The sequence below is a fragment of the Amia ocellicauda genome, chromosome 2, assembly GCF_036373705.1.
Source record: "Amia ocellicauda isolate fAmiCal2 chromosome 2, fAmiCal2.hap1, whole genome shotgun sequence".
Taxonomy (NCBI): Eukaryota; Metazoa; Chordata; class Actinopteri; order Amiiformes; family Amiidae; genus Amia; species Amia ocellicauda.
This window is the reverse complement of record NC_089851.1, coordinates 31,420,722-31,439,360: the sequence shown is the minus strand read 5'-3', so window position 1 is coordinate 31,439,360 and position 18,639 is coordinate 31,420,722. Positions and strand designations below refer to the sequence as shown.

The window sequence follows — 18,639 nt, the reverse complement described above, 5'->3', positions numbered from 1 at the left end:
CTCATCTCCACTACAAATAGGAAAAAGAGGCTACAATTTGCACAAGCTCACCAAAATTGGACAGTTGAAGACTGGAAAAATGTTGCCTGGTCTGATGAGTCTCGATTTCTGTTGAGACATTCAGATGGTAGAGTCAGAATTTGGCGTAAACAGAATGAGAACATGGATCCATCATGCCTTGTTACCACTGTGCAGGCTGGTGGTGGTGGTGTAATGGTGTGGGGGATGTTTTCTTGGCACACTTTAGGCCCCTTAGTGCCAATTGGGCATCGTTTAAATGCCACGGCCTAGCTGAGCATTGTTTCTGACCATGTCCATCCCTTTATGACCACCATGTACCCATCCTCTGATGGCTACTTCCAGCAGGATAATGCACCATGTCACAAAGGTCGAATCATTTCAAATTGGTTTCTTGAACATGACAATGAGTTCACTGTACTAAACTGGCCCCCACAGTCACCAGATCTCAACCCAATAGAGCATCTTTGGGATGTGGTGGAACGGGAGCTTCGTGCCCTGGATGTGCATCCCACAAATCTCCATCAACTGCAAGATGCTATCCTATCAATATGGGCCAACATTTCTAAAGAATGCTTTCAGCACCTTGTTGAATCAATGCCACATAGAATTAAGGCAGTTCTGAAGGCGAAAGGGGGTCAAACACAGCATTAGTATGGTGTTCCTAATAATGCTTTAGGTGAGTGTAGATGTCTTCACTATGAAGGTGTACCTTCACTGGAGCTGCATGCATCTCTTGTTCATATATTGCAAAGCACTGTTCTTTGCACAACTTTATTGTGTCTTTTTCTGTTTCCATAACAGGTTTATGCATAAACATAAAATGCACTTGGTACATTTTTATTTCCTTTCAATTCAAAACTAGCCATCAACATCTAGGCCCAGCATGTGTAGGTACTCAGCATGTATTTACAAGCCGCCCAAGATGTCTGCTGAAGATATTGTAGTAAACTCTACATGATTAACTACACCCATGCCTAGCAGAAGTCTCCTTTCCTTCCTCATGATAGCAGGTGAACACACTGTCTGGTAGACCATCTTCTCATGGAGGCTTTCTGATATGCGGTCAATGGACTGTGGACCATGGACCAGGTGACAGATACACCAGAGGGAACCATCCCCCGGGCCAGAGCTCATCTCAGTTGTTTTCCTCCCAGCCAACCTTGCTATTGTCCATTCCTGAATTGACTCATGCATATTTTCCTATCCTACCCTCCTGTGCTCCAGTCTGGGAGTTAGCTTTGCTGTGCTGCTGCTTTCACTCCCATCCTCCAATTTCCCACTCTCTCTTCATACTGCTTGTTCTCCCTTCAGATGGTGCTCGCCTACAGAGCTTCTCTTTACCAAATCAAAAAAATATTAGTTGAATTAGTGTCTGTCTGAGGGTCGCTTAAGCAGCAGCCCTTGGAAGCAAAATAGGCTTCTCCTGCTAGGAGCTGCTGTTGTTAAAGTCACAGGCGGATGGAGTTTACTTCATCATCTCCAGCAGACAACTTTGGCAGGTTGGATACATCTACTCAGTACCTACAAGTCTTGGCAGTCATACCCCATACAGTCAGAGCAACATTTTCTTTTAGGTAACAAGGATCACATTGCTAACCTAAGTATGTGTAACCTCCACCAAATTTAATTTATATTTTTGTATCCATATCTGTCTAAGCATGCAACAATACCACTACAGAGTTTTGTTGTAAGCCCTTGGATGTTTTGAAATGGTGTATTGACTGTGATCAGCTGGCATTTGGATGCATCCCCAAATTCATGCGCCACATGGATGGTCAAACCCCTGCTTGGATTTGAACATGACTTTTGCACACCTCCAAGCCACAAAAGAAAGACAAATCTGCTATGCAAAATACTGGTGCCCTGACTAGGGGGTATTTGAACACTCTACGAAGGCTAGAGGGAATGACATCACTGTAACAGCCTCCTTTTACACACTATGAGCCCTGTCACAAATGCAGCTAATTATAAGGAGGTTGAAAAGATGGTGTTTGTAGAATTCACAAGATGTAATTACTGTCTAATGGGCTGACAATTGGATGCATGGAGCCTCGTGCTCAGCTGGAGTGTACAGGAGCTTCAAGACAGAGCTACATTGAAGAGCTAATGTTTCTTGAAAATTTCTTTCCTTCAACCAATTTCACAGAAACCAAAATTGTTGTTTAGTGTAATATACACTCACCTAAAGGATTATTAGGAACACCTGTTCAATTTCTCATTAATGCAATTTTCTAATCAACCAATCACATGGCAGTTGCTTCAATGCATTTAGGGGTGTGGTCCTGGTCAAGACAATCTCCTGAACTCCAAACTGAATGTCTGAATGGGAAAGAAAGGTGATTTAAGCAATTTTGAGCGTGGCATGGTTGTTGGTGCCAGACGGGCCGGTCTGAGTATTTCACAATCTGCTCAGTTACTGGGATTTTCACGCACAACCATTTCTAGGGTTTACAAAGAATGGTGTGAAAAGGGAAAAACATCCAGTATGCCGCAGTCCTGTGGGCGAAAATGCCTTGTTGATGCTAGAGGTCAGAGGAGAATGGGCCGACTGATTCAAGCTGATAGAAGAGCAACTTTGACTGAAATAACCACTCGTTACAACCGAGGTATGCAGCAAAGCATTTGTGAAGCCACAACACGTACAACCTTGAGGCGGATGGGCTACAACAGCAGAAGACCCCACCGGGTACCACTCATCTCCACTACAAATAGGAAAAAGAGGCTACAATTTGCACAAGCTCACCAAAATTGGACAGTTGAAGACTGGAAAAATGTTGCCTGGTCTGATGAGTCTCGATTTCTGTTGAGACATTCAGATGGTAGAGTCAGAATTTGGCGTAAACAGAATGAGAACATGGATCCATCATGCCTTGTTACCACTGTGCAGGCTGGTGGTGGTGGTGTAATGGTGTGGGGGATGTTTTCTTGGCACACTTTAGGCCCCTTAGTGCCAATTGGGCATCGTTTAAATGCCACGGCCTACCTGAGCATTGTTTCTGACCATGTCCATCCCTTTATGACCACCATGTACCCATCCTCTGATGGCTACTTCCAGCAGGATAATGCACCATGTCACAAAGGTCGAATCATTTCAAATTGGTTTCTTGAACATGACAATGAGTTCACTGTACTAAACTGGCCCCCACAGTCACCAGATCTCAACCCAATAGAGCATCTTTGGGATGTGATGGAACGGGAGCTTCGTGCCCTGGATGTGCATCCCACAAATCTCCATCAACTGCAAGATGCTATGCTATCAATATGGGCCAACATTTCTAAAGAATGCTTTCAGCACCTTGTTGAATCAATGCCACGTAGAATTAAGGCAGTTCTGAAGGCGAAAGGGGGTCAAACACAGTATTAGTATGGTGTTCCTAATAATCCTTTAGGTGAGTGTATTAGCCACTGTAGAAGAGTAATCTGGTTCCTCCTTCCTACTGTAAAACAGTTGGTACACTGGCAGAAAAAAAATAGAAATAACCAAGAACTTTTTATTACTCTCAGAGGAGCAAGGGAACATTTTAAAACTTGAGCTCAATAATGTCCCTCCTAAATTACAAAAAGATAAAATTGTATTAATATAAAAATACCATTCTTCACTCTTGAGTTTTTGAGTTGTGTTACTGGTCAGTCCCAAATATGCCATTGTCCTGAAAACTGAAATTCAATTCAAATTCAAATGTACTAGTTTTTTTTTTTTTTTTTTAACAATATTCGATTTCTCACGCTGCTTTCATTTCCTTCTCTGAATGTAAAATAAAATTTCCACTTCACAACACACTGTGACCTTGTGTGAAATCTGGGCAACATTTCCAGTTTTTAGCAGAAGAATAACTTGCACATGGGATTTTTGCAGAGCAGTAATCTGGAACGGTACCTTTGAAAATATTAAATGAATCTGGAAAGTTCCCTTTTCATGTAAAAGTTTTCCACATCTGTGTGGAAAAAGTTAAGAATCACAGTGTTTGATATTAACAATTTTGAGCAATTTGTTTGGAAAAAATATATAAATTAGATAAACTTCTACATTTCCATGCTGTAAAATAAACCATGTAATCAAACCTAAATTTTTCTAAATATATATATAATTTTACATGAACTGTTAAAGACTGATGATTAAATAAAAATATAAAGTGACAAAAATTTTGAATATTTGTACAATAATCCAGTCTCTGTGATGCTTGGTAAAATATATATTTAATTCTTCAAATTGGAACATTTGACTCAAAAATTGTGTCAAATCAGAAAAAACCTTGCTGAGCTTCAATTTTCTTTGTGTCATACACAGAACCCAGTATTTCAAAGAGAGCATCAAGTTCATTCATGAATCCAGGTTGAAAAGGGAAGGATGCCTTGTCCATTGGTAAGTGGGAATTGTGTGTGATCGTTAATAAAATACTTTCTTCCTAATACTTACAATATATTCAAATTGGTGGTAATTTGTCTGTAATTAAGCGTGCTCTATTTTTTAAGCATAATCATATCCACCACGCCAGTCACAGATATTGCAAGTGCAGGATGTATCAGTAGGTGTTAATATGTATTATTATTAATTTTAGTAGTAGTAGTTGAAGGAGGAGGAGGAGAATGAGGGAGAGAAGTAGTTGTATTTTTAGTTGTTGGTAGTGTACTCTGACTCCACTACTGTGCCTTTAAAAAGCAATAAGAATCTCGGTAATAAAACACTAGATACATCTTTGTTTTAATTGAAAAATATCCTAAAACAATAAGGTCAGCAGTTACAGCTGAGATTGGGTGGAGATCAGCCTCACTGAGCAGTGTTTCTCCAGGGCTCAGCAGCTAGGCAACCAGCATTGCCTGAGCCTATGAGTAAATAAGACAGGATTGGGGGAACTGGGGAACCTTGTGTGAAAGTGAAATTATAACATACTGGGGTTAATTGAACCTACACAGAACAACCAAACCTAAAGTAAAGCAAGGTATCATCAGAAAGCTCAAATAGAATTCAGAGATAAATAGGTGCTAAAGAAAACATATTATTGGACTTCCCAAACTTCTTTTATAACACCATACCTAAAAAAAAGCATGTTTTGCCATTTAAGGGGCTCTAGGGACTTGTAAGAACGTAGCTGAAAAATACAGAACAAGACTTATCTTCATCAGCAGAAGGTGCAGCATGTGGTGACTGATACACGTTGAAGTCAGTGATAACTTTACTGAGGTATAAATAAGAATAGTTGTAGCTGCCTTGTTTTCTAGGATGTGATGTGGCAGGGGAATTTGGTGGATTGTGAGTCTCACCCTACAATATTAATGGAATGCAGGACATTTTACTGATATAATTTGACATGATGCTTATTTATTTTAAGATTCAAAAGCCTTGTTACATTGACACTAATTACACTATATAAATAGCAAGTTAGGTTCACATGTAGAGGGTCTGCCAGTTTCCACCATCTCAACTGACAAACCTGAAAAGCACAAAACTCAAAAACTGCACATTTATGCTGTCAGTGCTTTGTAACAAGAGCAGATACTTCCTGTTTTTTATTGTCCTTCATATTTTATTGAGTTCATAGTATGTCAAGATATTAAATAGGACTTTACTAAATATACACTGGTTCTCACTCCTCTGCCCTGGCCTCGTCCTTCTCCCTGCAGCTTGGCGGGAGTTTCCCGCAGTGTGACTCTTGTGGTGGCATACATCATGACTGTGACAGACCTGGGCTGGCAGGACGCTCTGTCGGCTGTGCGAGCGGCTCGTCCCTGCGCTGGCCCCAACATCGGCTTCCTCAGGCAGCTGGAAGACTTCGAGAACACGCAAATTGTCCATGTGAGTTTAATGCCTCATTTCTGAGAAGGCCTCAGGGGTTCCCTTTGAGCTTGAATTTATTACCCCCAAGGCAACTGAAGTTCCGTGCTACGAATAGGAAGACACCTATACATGTTGTGTTCACAGTACATTTGCCTTTTTTTGGGGATTGGAATTTATATTTTTTTTATATATAATAAAAAAATATATATATATAATAATATTATTTTTTATCATAAATTGTTCATGTGTCCTGCTGCATTTCCCTTTAGTGGACCACCCCTAGAGAAAGTGAAATAGAAGAAGAGGAAAAATCCTACACTTTAAACCCACACCGTTGCACTTCCAGTTGCTGTTCTATAAATCTAAGCATTTATGAACGGAAGGCGTCACCTGGGAGGGACCAGCAGTCTAGAAAGGGTTTTGATTTTAGACATGGTGATCGCTCTGCTTATTTTCACAAATTCCAGTCAGAAAAAGTTATAGTGAAACTCCACTAAAGCGGACTACTGGATCTCTCTTGTGGTTTGCTCTTTTGCATGAATGCAGAAATTGAAATTGTTAATGGAAAAATGAAACTGGAAATATGTGAACCTGAAAGAATGTATTAATAAAAATAATAATAATAATAATAATAATAATAATAATATTATTATTATTATTATTATTATTATTATTATTATTATTATTATTATTATTTAATTAACTGCTCAGTTTTGATTTCACACAAAGCACTTTCTATTCTTCGATATCTCTTTCGCCTAAACCTACAATACACAGGTTACAACTCTAGCCACAATGCAGTTTCAGGTATGTGGTAGAAAGGAAAAAAGAATCACAGACTAGGGTCTAGACTAAATTAAAACTTTGACTTTATTGAATTACAAACTTGTTCCCAGTCAGGGTTTATTTCTTTGTCAGCTACCACATTGTACTAATACATACAGCTCTGAAAAAAATTAAGAGACCGCTGCAAAATGATCAGTTTCTCTGGTTTTACTATTTATAGGTATGTGTTTGGGTAAAATTAACATTTTTGTTTTATTCTATAAACTACTGACAACATTTCTCCCAAATTCCAAATAAAAATATGAATGGAATGGAATGACTGCCGTACATGTAGAGATGCTGATTTAAGAAAAAATTGCAGTGCATGGTCACTTAATTTTTTCCAGAGCTGTATATAATACATTTGGATGCAAGTGTAAATAGCTCAACATTTTAATTTGGTCTGGGCCTATGATTAATATACGTGGATGAGATTTATAAATGTGGAACCTAATGGATTATGTATTTTGTTGCACAACAAAAGTAGCCTTTGCCCATGCAATGTAGTTCTCTTAACTATAATATCTACAATATTGTTATTTTCTTCTATAATACCAAGAGAATTGGATTTTGCCTTTATAACATTGAATAATGCTTATTTTGCATAGTTAATGTAGGAGGGTGAATAATTTTGGTCTCAATGAGTATCCCTCTGTATCACAGCACAAAAAGCACCATTGTCTACACACAAGTTTCCACTGTGTTTTGAGCTCGAATGGAAAATAGATTCAAATGTTATCGCTGAACACAAAGGTCACAGATGTACCTTTTCTGATTTCAGCACAGCAGAACTGTCATTGAGTTCACAGCTAATCGCGTTCATATAGGTGGCATCATTGATATTGATAAAACAATAACAATAAACATGAAGACACTATTTAATTGGTTTTCTCCTTTTTTCTAAATCATTGGAAAATATTCAACAACAAAAATAAGTGGTGAAAATAGTGAAATCACTTTTCATTGTAAGTTAATGCATTCTGTTATTGTCTCTGTTTAGTCTACCATTGTGCCTGCTCAATTTGACACCTTAATTATTATGAGCAGATGCTATTAAATCATCAAACTAAAAAACAAACAAATAAGGATAAATCTCTGCATTACAATTCTAAAAAGCATGCTTACACAAAACAGACCTATGCAAATGTTTAGCTGATGAAAGAAAGAAAGCTGTCCAATGTGCCAAAGCTTCTGTTGTGGAAGGTTGTGTAATTTGTTTTATTCTTTTGCTTTTTTTAGTTCAGGAAATGGCTGAAGGAGAAGTATAAGCAAAACCCATTTAATGATGACGAAGAAATTAAGGTTCTTTTATCCAAAAGTAAAAAACCTAACAGTGTGGGTGTGAGCACTGCAGGGATGGGGGATACCTGACATCTTTACCATCTACCACACACGGCTTCAAGGACTTCTTAACACTTTCTTTGGAGTGGACCCTTCAAAGCCATTTATGTTCTTATCTTTTTTACATGTGATCAATGGAAGAGTTTTTTTGTGGCATGTTCTTCTATTATGGTGAAAGGGGGGTTTGGAAACAATTCCACTGTGTTTAAGGTTTCTCTCTATGCACTACCAAAGGACTTTTTGTAGGTCCACTGTTGGTTTGAAAACACTACCACTCAAATCCTCCTAATCGATGTATAAAAAATAAAATAAAATAAAAAGATGTATATTGTCCACGCTTTGGGAAAAGAAATGTGATTTGATAATCTAACTTAAAAATAACTGCTTTTTTATCGTTGAATATGTAAAGATTTCAATTTGTTAAGCAATTCAGTTTTCATTTTGATCTCTTTTTTAAAGCAACAACAGCCAAGTCTTATATGTGTGTGTTATATATAATGTACAATAAATGTGATACACCGCACTACATATTCAATGGGAATGCATTGCTATTAATTAGAAAGATATTCTTTACAATGGGCTTTTAAATAACTAGTCACAAGGACAGATTATAAAGCTTTTGTTAGAAGGCAGTGAAGTAAAACCACAAGACACATATATTTGACAATCCAATTTTTGCATTTTAATGTCCTACCATAAATGATTTAATTACATTCTGCCTTTTCTGCCTCTGTATCTTTCTGTTGATTCAAATATTTCAGAATGCTGCCCTGTGACACACACATTCAGTCTGTTTCCTTTCCTTTCCTCCAAACTTAAAAATGGCAGTTAATGCAGAACAGTGTATTTCATTATTTGTCAAGCTCAAGTTGCAGGGTGTTCGTAATAGGTGTGTCCCCAATCATTGAATTAAAAACAACAACAACGTACTACTGGTGTCATAACAAAGGGTCTCTTCTGGACTCATTTGCTTTAAAAATAGGTACAACCCTTATGATTTATATATATATATATATATATATATATATATATATATACACTCACCTAAAGGATTATTAGGAACACCTGTTCAATTTCTCATTAATGCAATTTTCTAATCAACCAATCACATGGCAGTTGCTTCAATGCATTTAGGGGTGTGGTCCTGGTCAAGACAATCTCCTGGACTCCAAACTGAATGTCTGAATGGGAAAGAAAGGTGATTTAAGCAATTTTGAGCGTGGCATGGTTGTTGGTGCCAGACGGGCCGGTCTGAGTATTTCACAATCTGCTCAGTTACTGGGATTTTCACGCACAACCATTTCTAGGGTTTACAAAGAATGGTGTGAAAAGGGAAAAACATCCAGTATGCCGCAGTCCTGTGGGCGAAAATGCCTTGTTGATGCTAGAGGTCAGAGGAGAATGGGCCGACTGATTCAAGCTGATAGAAGAGCAACTTTGACTGAAAGAACCACTCGTTACAACCGAGGTATGCAGCAAAGCATTTGTGAAGCCACAACACGTACAACCTTGAGGCGGATGGGCTACAACAGCAGAAGACCCCACCGGGTACCACTCATCTACACTCCAAATAGGAAAAAGAGGCTACAATTTGCACAAGCTCACCAAAATTGGACAGTTGAAGACTGGAAAAATGTTGCCTGGTCTGATGAGTCTCAATTTCAGAATCAGAATTTGGCGTAAACAGAATGAGAACATGGATCCATCATGCCTTGTTACCACTGTGCAGGCTGGTGGTGGTGGTGTAATGGTGTGGGGGATGTTTTCTTGGCACACTTTAGGCCCCTTAGTGCCAATTGGGCATCGTTTAAATGCCACGGCCTACCTGAGCATTGTTTCTGACCATGTCCATCCCTTTATGACCACCATGTACCCATCCTCTGATGGCTACTTCCAGCAGGATAATGCACCATGTCACAAAGGTCGAATCATTTCAAATTGGTTTCTTGAACATGACAATGAGTTCACTGTACTAAACTGGCCCCCACAGTCACCAGATCTCAACCCAATAGAGCATCTTTGGGATGTGGTGGAACGGGAGCTTCGTGCCCTGGATGTGCATCCCACAAATCTCCATCAACTGCAAGATGCTATCCTATCAATATGGGCCAACATTTCTAAAGAATGCTTTCAGCACCTTGTTGAATCAATGCCATGTAGAATTAAGGCAGTTCTGAAGGCGAAAGGGGGTCAAACACAGTATTAGTATGGTGTTCCTAATAATCCTTTAGGTGAGTGTATATATAAATGTGTGTGTGTGTGTGTGTGTGATGTTGTTAATGAGGTCAGATTGCCTGCAAAGTCACCTGTTTTTGTATTGTTACTATGTAACTTGTCCTATAGAATATTACATTTCTGCCAATATTAAGTTAGCATCAGTGAAATTCATGCATTTTGGTAGTGCCCCTTAGAATACTTATTATTACTAAACAGGACAATAGTAATAATACTATTCAATCATCACAATAATAATCTTGCCCCCTTAATATCAAATATCACCTGTCATCAATATTGCCAGTTGACAGGGTGATCTCTAAATCAGTTATTGTGATCTAACCAAGTTGTGAGGAAATTCATTGGTCTAATTAAATGGATAAATGCAATACTTCTCTGCAGGTTTAACACTTTAACTTGTGAAACCTACATTAAATTAGTCCTTAAGTAGCTAACTTTAAGTAACATACCTTTAAATGTTATGTCTTATTGATAAAATAAGTGTATTAAATAATTGAGAGCTCTGGGTGTTTCTGTCCTCAATTAAGCAGTGTGCTTTCAGTGGCATCTAGTAATCCTGACTTTTTATAATCATGTTTATGAACTTGAAATGTACAGTAGAAAGTTGTTTCAATCTAGATATAATTATACAAAATCTTATTTTTCTCTCTCTCTCTATTTCACACAGTATAATTGTTTGGTCTGTCTAAGCATTTACATTTGCACCGAATATTGGCTGAAGCTCTTGCAAGCTGTATTTGTTTGGTCGCTGCATTTCATTTAATCAGCTGAACAGTCGTGCGTGTATTACATGGGTACATTGCTACTGGTCCAGAATTGCAGGAACCCATCAACGGGACTGTTCTTTCCTATTCATCAATTCATAATTGTGTAACTTATATTACTTCATTATATAGTATTGCTGTTGTCAATCCCTTATGTCCATTTCGGTCTGGCTGGCATAATGATTGGCATAATATAAAACATGATTTCTCCAGTTCCTAGAAAAAGACCACGTCTTACCATTTTAGATCAAACGGTCTCAAATAATGGTGTAACTAGCCATACCTGCACTGAACATTTCTGAACACAATCTCTTCAGACTGGATCAAAAACAATATCATTCTTCAAGTGGTGTTTTAGGTTGTCAGCATCCATTGGATCCTGCTAGATGTATGAGCTTGGTTGATACCTTGCCTCTGACTGAAATACCTCTTTTAAACCAGATAACACATTGTTTAGTAGCATCTTTAACTCTGAAGACCTTATTAAGACTCATGTTCCCTCAATAAGACACATTTTCATATTGTTTGCTATATATTTGCTCAAGCTCAAAGAGTGTAGCATAGAGTAGTGGTGGAGCTGTGTATTGAATGTGAATTTGGAGGCACTATTGGAGACAACATAAGGATGCTTTGTGGAAAGCAAAGGCTGCCAAGTTCTCTTCATTGATTTCCATCACTCAGTTTAAAATGCCACCTTCTGTCTCCCTGAGTCTCATGCCAGACGTCATGAGCCACTTTTTGATTCTGAATAGTCTCAATTCACAATCCAGTGATTTCCAGTGAACTTCATGTCTCATTTGCAGCCTGCATCCTTGTTCAGGCCTGCCTTGTGCATGCTTGTTCCATGCTGAGTAATATAGTTAACACCACTTTACGGGTATAGCCCCATTAGATTTAAAACAGACTCAATCGAGATCTCACTTAAGGGAAAATGTTCAATGTCCAGAGGTTCTGGGAAACTACAAACCTATTTCTATCATTCCATGTATAGCTCTAATTCTAGCAGTGCAAATCTAGTTGGGGTAACTAAAAGGGAACTTAACAGATTTAATCTTCAATAGGTGTATTCAGGGTGCATTGACGTTATCTGTGTATGTCCCTACATGCTTCCTACGAACATAGAATGTGGAAGCATTGATGTGCAGTGATTATCCAACCGCTGCACCCCTGCTCTAAAGCAACCAGTGAACTGAGAAATAATACTTTTAAATGCCCTGTTTTTCTAGTGTTATTGAGTGTATTGTATATAGTGTTCTTCTAACCAGGCCTTTGCTTACTTTTGTATTTTTTTTTCTGAGATCCCCCTGAAAGGCACAGTAAGGAACACATTTCTATTGTAGTGAAAGATGAACATGTTTGGAAAGAGGAATTAGATTGTAAAGAGATACTGAAAATAAGGGTGATTAAAGTTTAAAGAATGGGACAGTGACTGAACCATATCTGTAATGATTAGAAAATGTAGAGGTTTGGTCCGAGTTCTTTCGTACAATAGTGAGGTTCTTAGTAAGACTGAGAAATCATTCTAAGAGCGAAATGTTTTTCACGGCTATGATTAAATATCAGTTTTCTGTTATGGTGGTTCATAAGCTCTTTAGTTAATTAGTTAATTTTGGAGGACTGAAAAATATTAGTACTGTGTGTGTGTAATGGAAGTATAAAGATCTCTGTGAAGTCCGTCCGGTTCTTGTGAGTCTGTTCCTGTATCTGAGGTGTAAATAACTGTCATCTGTGTGAAAGCGTGTGTTTTCAGTGTTTCATATTTTCTTTACATTTTATGAGTGGCAAGAATCATGTAAACATTTGTTTGAAAACATGAAAGCCATGTTTAGATGTGATTATCGAGCTGCACAATGGGTTTAGAAGCAGACTTGGAAGTTTTTAGTTTTTAGTCATTTCAGTGAGTGCAGTACAGTGCAAGTAATAATTAGTGATGTTACAATTGCCACACATTGATGTTACATGAATCATTCTGATCTGTCTTAAATTATATTTACTGTAGCAGTATTATTTTCTCACAGAAGCAAATATCACTTTGAAAACCACACAAGTATCTTGCTACTGGGTGTAACTTTTTTGAAATCTATTTTCTTCATTCTTCTTACCAGATCCCCAGATGGAGATTAAATCAAGCTGCCATTTGGTTCCTTTTTTAAATCTATGTATTTGTGTGTGTAATTGAAGTACATTAGGCAACCAGTGTTATCATTTGATCACAGTCATTTTATATTGTTAAACATATGAAGGATACATCCATAGATTAAACACTGTGAACAAAACAGCACTGTCATCCTATGCACTACATAGCAAAAACATAGCAGAAGATAGTAAAGCTTACTAAGGAGAGGAGACCATTTAGTCAGTCTTGCTCATCTGGTTTGCAGCAACTAATTTACCAATTTCACAGAATGTCAGCTTAAAGTACTTTATTCTGAACCCTACTTGTGATGAATGGGATTTATAAATAGCAGTGCAGGTAAAAGGGACAATGACGAGTGAAATTACTTATTATGGTTTCAGATCTTTAGGAGAAAGCAAGAAAAGCTTCTGGTTACCAACCTGAAAACAAAGTTGTCAAGATATGAAATAAAGTAAAATCTTAACAATGTCCCCATACTGATGCTACCCTTAAGAAGATGTGACACCACCACCTGGTTGATAATAGACAATTAAATAGGGGCACCTTAAATTGAACACTCATTGAGGAGAGAATAGACTCAGAAGTGACAGCGGTGAATCTAACCCTTGGGATGAAGTGAAGAAGATTGAGAAAGAGCCATCTAAGAACACTGAGGGCTGAAAGGAAATTACTTTAGAAATAAAGTGATTCATTTTGTTAAAAACATTACCTATTTTAAGTCCTGCTTAAATACTCATTGATGTTTTCTGAAGTAGTTTTGCTGAGAGTGCAGCGCTATTGTTACAGAAATCAGTCTAAATGTCTGCGGTAAGATGTTTTTCAAGCGAGAATTTCTCTAAAAGCGGTTTTCAGATATTATGTTTTGACACGAGAGGCAGGGTACTGGCATGTGTGTAATTGTTCGGAACATTTCGATTCAAAAATACATATAATAGGTACAGAGTTGAAGATTACCGATTCTGTGGAATTAGTTACTCACACTTTCGTGAGGTAATGGGTTTACTGAAGGTGATGCTTCATCGATTTCGGATCGAAGCCACAGGTGTGAGGGACATTAGAGTTCATTCAGTGACTTTATTTTAAATTGTGTTGTGGAAATGTCACACCTGGCTGAGATCCTTGTGTGCGCCTGACATTGGGGTGAGCATTCTTGTGTGAGACAGCAGCCCAAAGGATATAATTCAATTACTTATTAAAATCATTTACCATTCAACTGGTTAACATAGTTCAAATATATTAAACACACACACACACACACACACACAAGACACACAACCACTGACCAGTCTAGATGAGAGAGGGCAGTGAGACATTTCAACCGTTTCACTGTTAATTGAACGCTTTGTGCTCCACGGGACTGGAAGAGGGAGAACTCAAATGAGAAAGTACACAGGGAAACCAAGGTATATGTAAATAGTCAGAATACAACTTTAAGTGAAAACCATGCAATTAGTAGTGGGCTAAGGAGTGATATGAAAAGATAGTGGCATCATGATTATTATAGCTGGAGGTGAGCCATTGTAGGAAATTGACCCAAATCAGGAGCCACTTGGTGGGAGTAGCATTGTTTTATTTTGCCTGCTTACAATTGAGCTACTTTCAATGACATCAATCCCATCAACACAGTCTTTCTCTCAGTAAAACATTCTGAACAAATACCTCTATTAAACACATGTGAAGTAGCTTTCTATAATTGACCTCCACAGAAATGTCAGCTGTCTGTCTTTGGGATTCATATCAACCCTCTTCATGGCACTTAATTTGCCTCTCATTCAGAGGGACTTAGAGGTTAAACCAGGCAGTGCACTATGCTAATGTATGCTTTCAGTTAGGTACAGGTGTTGAAGAAATGAGACCTTGGTTGGTATGTAAAAATTCCAACAGTGGTGCCATCTGCGTCGAAATAAACGTGTTCAAAACTTACGAAAGTTCATGACTTTTTTATACGCATTTCAGTGTTAAAAGATACATAATGTACCAGGTTGGATCAAGCAAGGGGATTTTCTACAAAAGTACTTCTTGTATATTTTTCTACTTTGAAATGAAACTTTCATGCTCTGATGACCTGTAGTGAAAAAAAAAAAAAAGATTCAGGAGGCTGAGAAGTATGGCTTATCAACATTCACTACAATGACAAGCACTTGTATTGTAATCGTCAGTAAAATTAATGGATCCACAATCAGGCTAAGATGACATTTTTAAATTGATTAGGTCCCTTCATTCCATTTTTAAACTAGTTTTCAGCTTTTCCTGAATCAAAATTCGAGATACAGCATACAGTACATTGGTTTATCGGTGTTATCTGTTTACATCGGTGTATATATGAGGTATGAGCATTTATACTTCACAGATCAGCTTTATAGCACCCCCACACTTCCCAGAATTATCAAAGGTAATGCAAGTGAAATAAGTTACTAGCTATTTGTTTACAGTTTTGGAAATATTGCACAAGGTGCTTTGCCTCCTTGTTCCTTTTTCCTACAGAAGATAATACGATCAGCACACCCTGGTTTTTATATAATACACATTGCTGTTAGAATGGTAAATGCACAAACACTCAACACTTAAAAATCATAGAATTCGCCTTAAAACACCTGTGCCGTTCAATGTGTAAAATTAATAATGCTGAATAATCTTTAAGATTCAACTTTTTCTAGCAAATGGAGAACTACCATCCGGATTGCACCCAATCCTCTAATGCTATAGGTAGTTTACACACTAGGATTTCTATTTAAGATTGGTATATAGTTAATAAATTCCTTTCTCCATCTGTTTAATAGACTGAAGTCGGGTTGCGTCTGCTCAGAAATGCAAGCACTTAAACATGCCATGCACATGTGCAGTAGCAACCAGCCAACAGCCAGGACTGGTTATGATTGGTTTATAAAGGTCTGGATGGTAGCGTACATGGCGATCAGTGCTCATGTGTCAAGATAACCAAGACTAAATATAACCTGCACAGAACTTTGTCTCTCATTCTTTGCAGAATGTTATTGCAGTTTCCACATTGCAATTCTAATTCTAAATGTCAAATGAAGGTGAAATAAAGGTAAAATTATCCTTTTCTATCTTGGCTAAGCTTTCTTGCTTTATCTTTTGTTAATTTACTGACCACTACCTGTTTAGGGTAATTGGTTATTAAACATAGCGTACTATATGCCAGTTTTATTTTATTTTGATAATATTTTATATATTTTTTAATCCTTTTGATCCATGTCAGTTAATTTGTCTTTGTTTTTGTAGACTTTTAAAAAATCGGTCTTCTCTGACACTACTGCCACATCCTATCGATCCGTTTCAGGTGTTTTTATCCGTATTTTAAATTTTTCTAGACAATTTTAAATATTAGATCAGTCTTTTCTACCACTACTGACTGTTTGAGATAGACACTCCCACAGACCCCACCTTTTCAGCTACATCTGAGGTGTGAACACCGAACAACAACAACCAGTCGCTACCAACTCCAACTGATGAAGGAAAAGCATTGAACCTCATAGTAAGAGTGTTCTTTTTTGCATGAGGGCTGTCTCAAATGACTGAAGAGGCCTGCTGACATGTAATCCATTAGCCTGGAGCCCCTGTGATAGTTGTAATACTGAGGACCTCCAGCTCGTGTGATGCTTCCCATCATCTGCAGCACTTTTGACATCAACGAAGCTTCTCAGCCTGCACCTGAGGGCTGTCTAGGATTTTCAATGGCTGGATGCCCAAGCATTTGAACATCTCCTCCACAGTTATGACTCTGAGATGTAACACACATGCCCTGCACAGTCATCATGACGAAGCATATCAAGACCCTCAGGTAGCATGTCTTTAAGGGCCGGGACAGTCGCTTTTTAATAACTGTACAAATAGCTTTCAAATACAAGGTAAACCAGAGCAGGGAACATATTTGGATTGACATTTCCAGCAGTTTAGACCCCGTTTTCCTGCCATAATCTCAGGTTAGACCTGAACAAGAGCTGCAGCAAAGCACTCTCACACACATGTACTAAAACTGGAAGTGCTGAAATCTTAATGGCATTATATAAGCTCTCCTCACAATAATACAATTCACTCTTTCCTAATAAACTCTCCTGTAAATAATTTTCTAAATTATAAGCCAGCCATCACCAGAAACATGGGCTTGACTTTTCCTTAAACATCAGCTGATGAAATTCAGTACATTCCATTCCACATATTTTACAAATTACACCCCAAAAAACTAAATTAATGTCACAGTATTACTCTCTACTATTAATTTCAGAGGTTTGGTACTATGGTCTGTGTTCATAAGACATTCATAATCTTATTTAATTACAGCAATGTTGTTCAGTGGTAGTATACTGTAGTGTAATGTCCCCTTTTCTAATGTCAAAACTGACTGCCACCTGATGTTTGGGGAACCCATTCTTAGCTATGAACTTGATATATTTTTGTGCCATTTTAAAATTATTATTATTTCTTTATTTTATCTGACACAAACAAACTACCCACATGTAAACAAAGCCAAACTGATTAATGGTTACATCATTCTAAATTCAGTGCAAGTTTTCAAACATGCATTGGTTTCTCTTGTTTGCCTTAAAAATAACTCCACCCCAGCTGCAAGCTATCCATGAGAATTATGCTTACATTTGACAAAATCATGTCTAAAATATCGCAGTTTCGTAATTTAACCTCTTTTGTTTTTATGTATTTTTTTATTTTATTCAAAACTGAACACTGAGGTTCCTAATCAAGTAAGTTGGGAAGATAAATGCTTATATAAATAGATATTTGTATTTATAATTTAATCTTTTATTGATTTAGATTTTATTTTTAGTCAGAAAGGATGTATTGAATTTTGTTTAGATAACCTAACAATGTTAATTTAATTATTGTGGAATTAACTTGATGTCTGATCATGTATAACATATTTTTTCCCATGACATAATAGTATTTATGTTACAGGTATCACTCAAGCATCAGAATGTAGACTTTCCAGCAATTAATTCAGAGTATTACTAACATCTGCTACTTCAGGATTTCTTTAACGTTGGCCAAATTATGCAAATCAACCACAGCAACTGTTTAGTTTTGCCCATATCCTCAAATTTATGCAGTTTCTGGGTGTTCCTTAGTTATGTTATTTGTATTCTGTATGAGTGAATTTTTGGCAGGTGTCCATTACACTTGAACATTTTTTTTGTAATACTTAATGATGTGTTCAGTATTATAGTCTTTACTGCACATTGATAGACCAGTTTGTGGAAATATCTAAATCCAATTACTTATCTTATGCCTAGTTTAGAGCGGTTTACCCATCCAGAACAATTGTATTGTATTTTTGTGTTTTTGAAATAATCTTAGAATTAATGATTCAATATATAATGTGTGTATTCTAAACTGTGCAGCAAACTTAGACACAACACATAATTATATATATATATATATATATGCACAGAGAAGATGAAATGAAAACCAAAACAGATTGGTGAAGTATGCAATAACTATGCAAAACTACTGAATTTATTTTTTCTCCTGGGAACTTGAGCAAGGAAACAAAGGTCAACAAAGAA

The 18,639-nt window shown here is 37.3% G+C and overlaps 1 protein-coding gene across 1 annotated transcript in view; it reads left to right on the top strand.

Annotated features, from left to right (window-relative positions):
• The window catches only part of dusp22b (dual specificity phosphatase 22b), a 48,350-nt gene extending 39,669 nt beyond the window's left edge, over positions 1 to 8,681 (top strand). Inside the window, exons 5-7 of the mRNA XM_066722810.1 lie at positions 4,310 to 4,384; positions 5,644 to 5,815; positions 7,862 to 8,681. Of these exons, the coding sequence (XP_066578907.1) occupies positions 4,310 to 4,384; positions 5,644 to 5,815; positions 7,862 to 7,993 (379 nt within the window). The 3' untranslated portion in view covers positions 7,994 to 8,681. The remainder of the gene's footprint in view (positions 1 to 4,309; positions 4,385 to 5,643; positions 5,816 to 7,861) is intronic.
• The last annotated feature ends 9,958 nt before the right edge of the window (positions 8,682 to 18,639 follow it).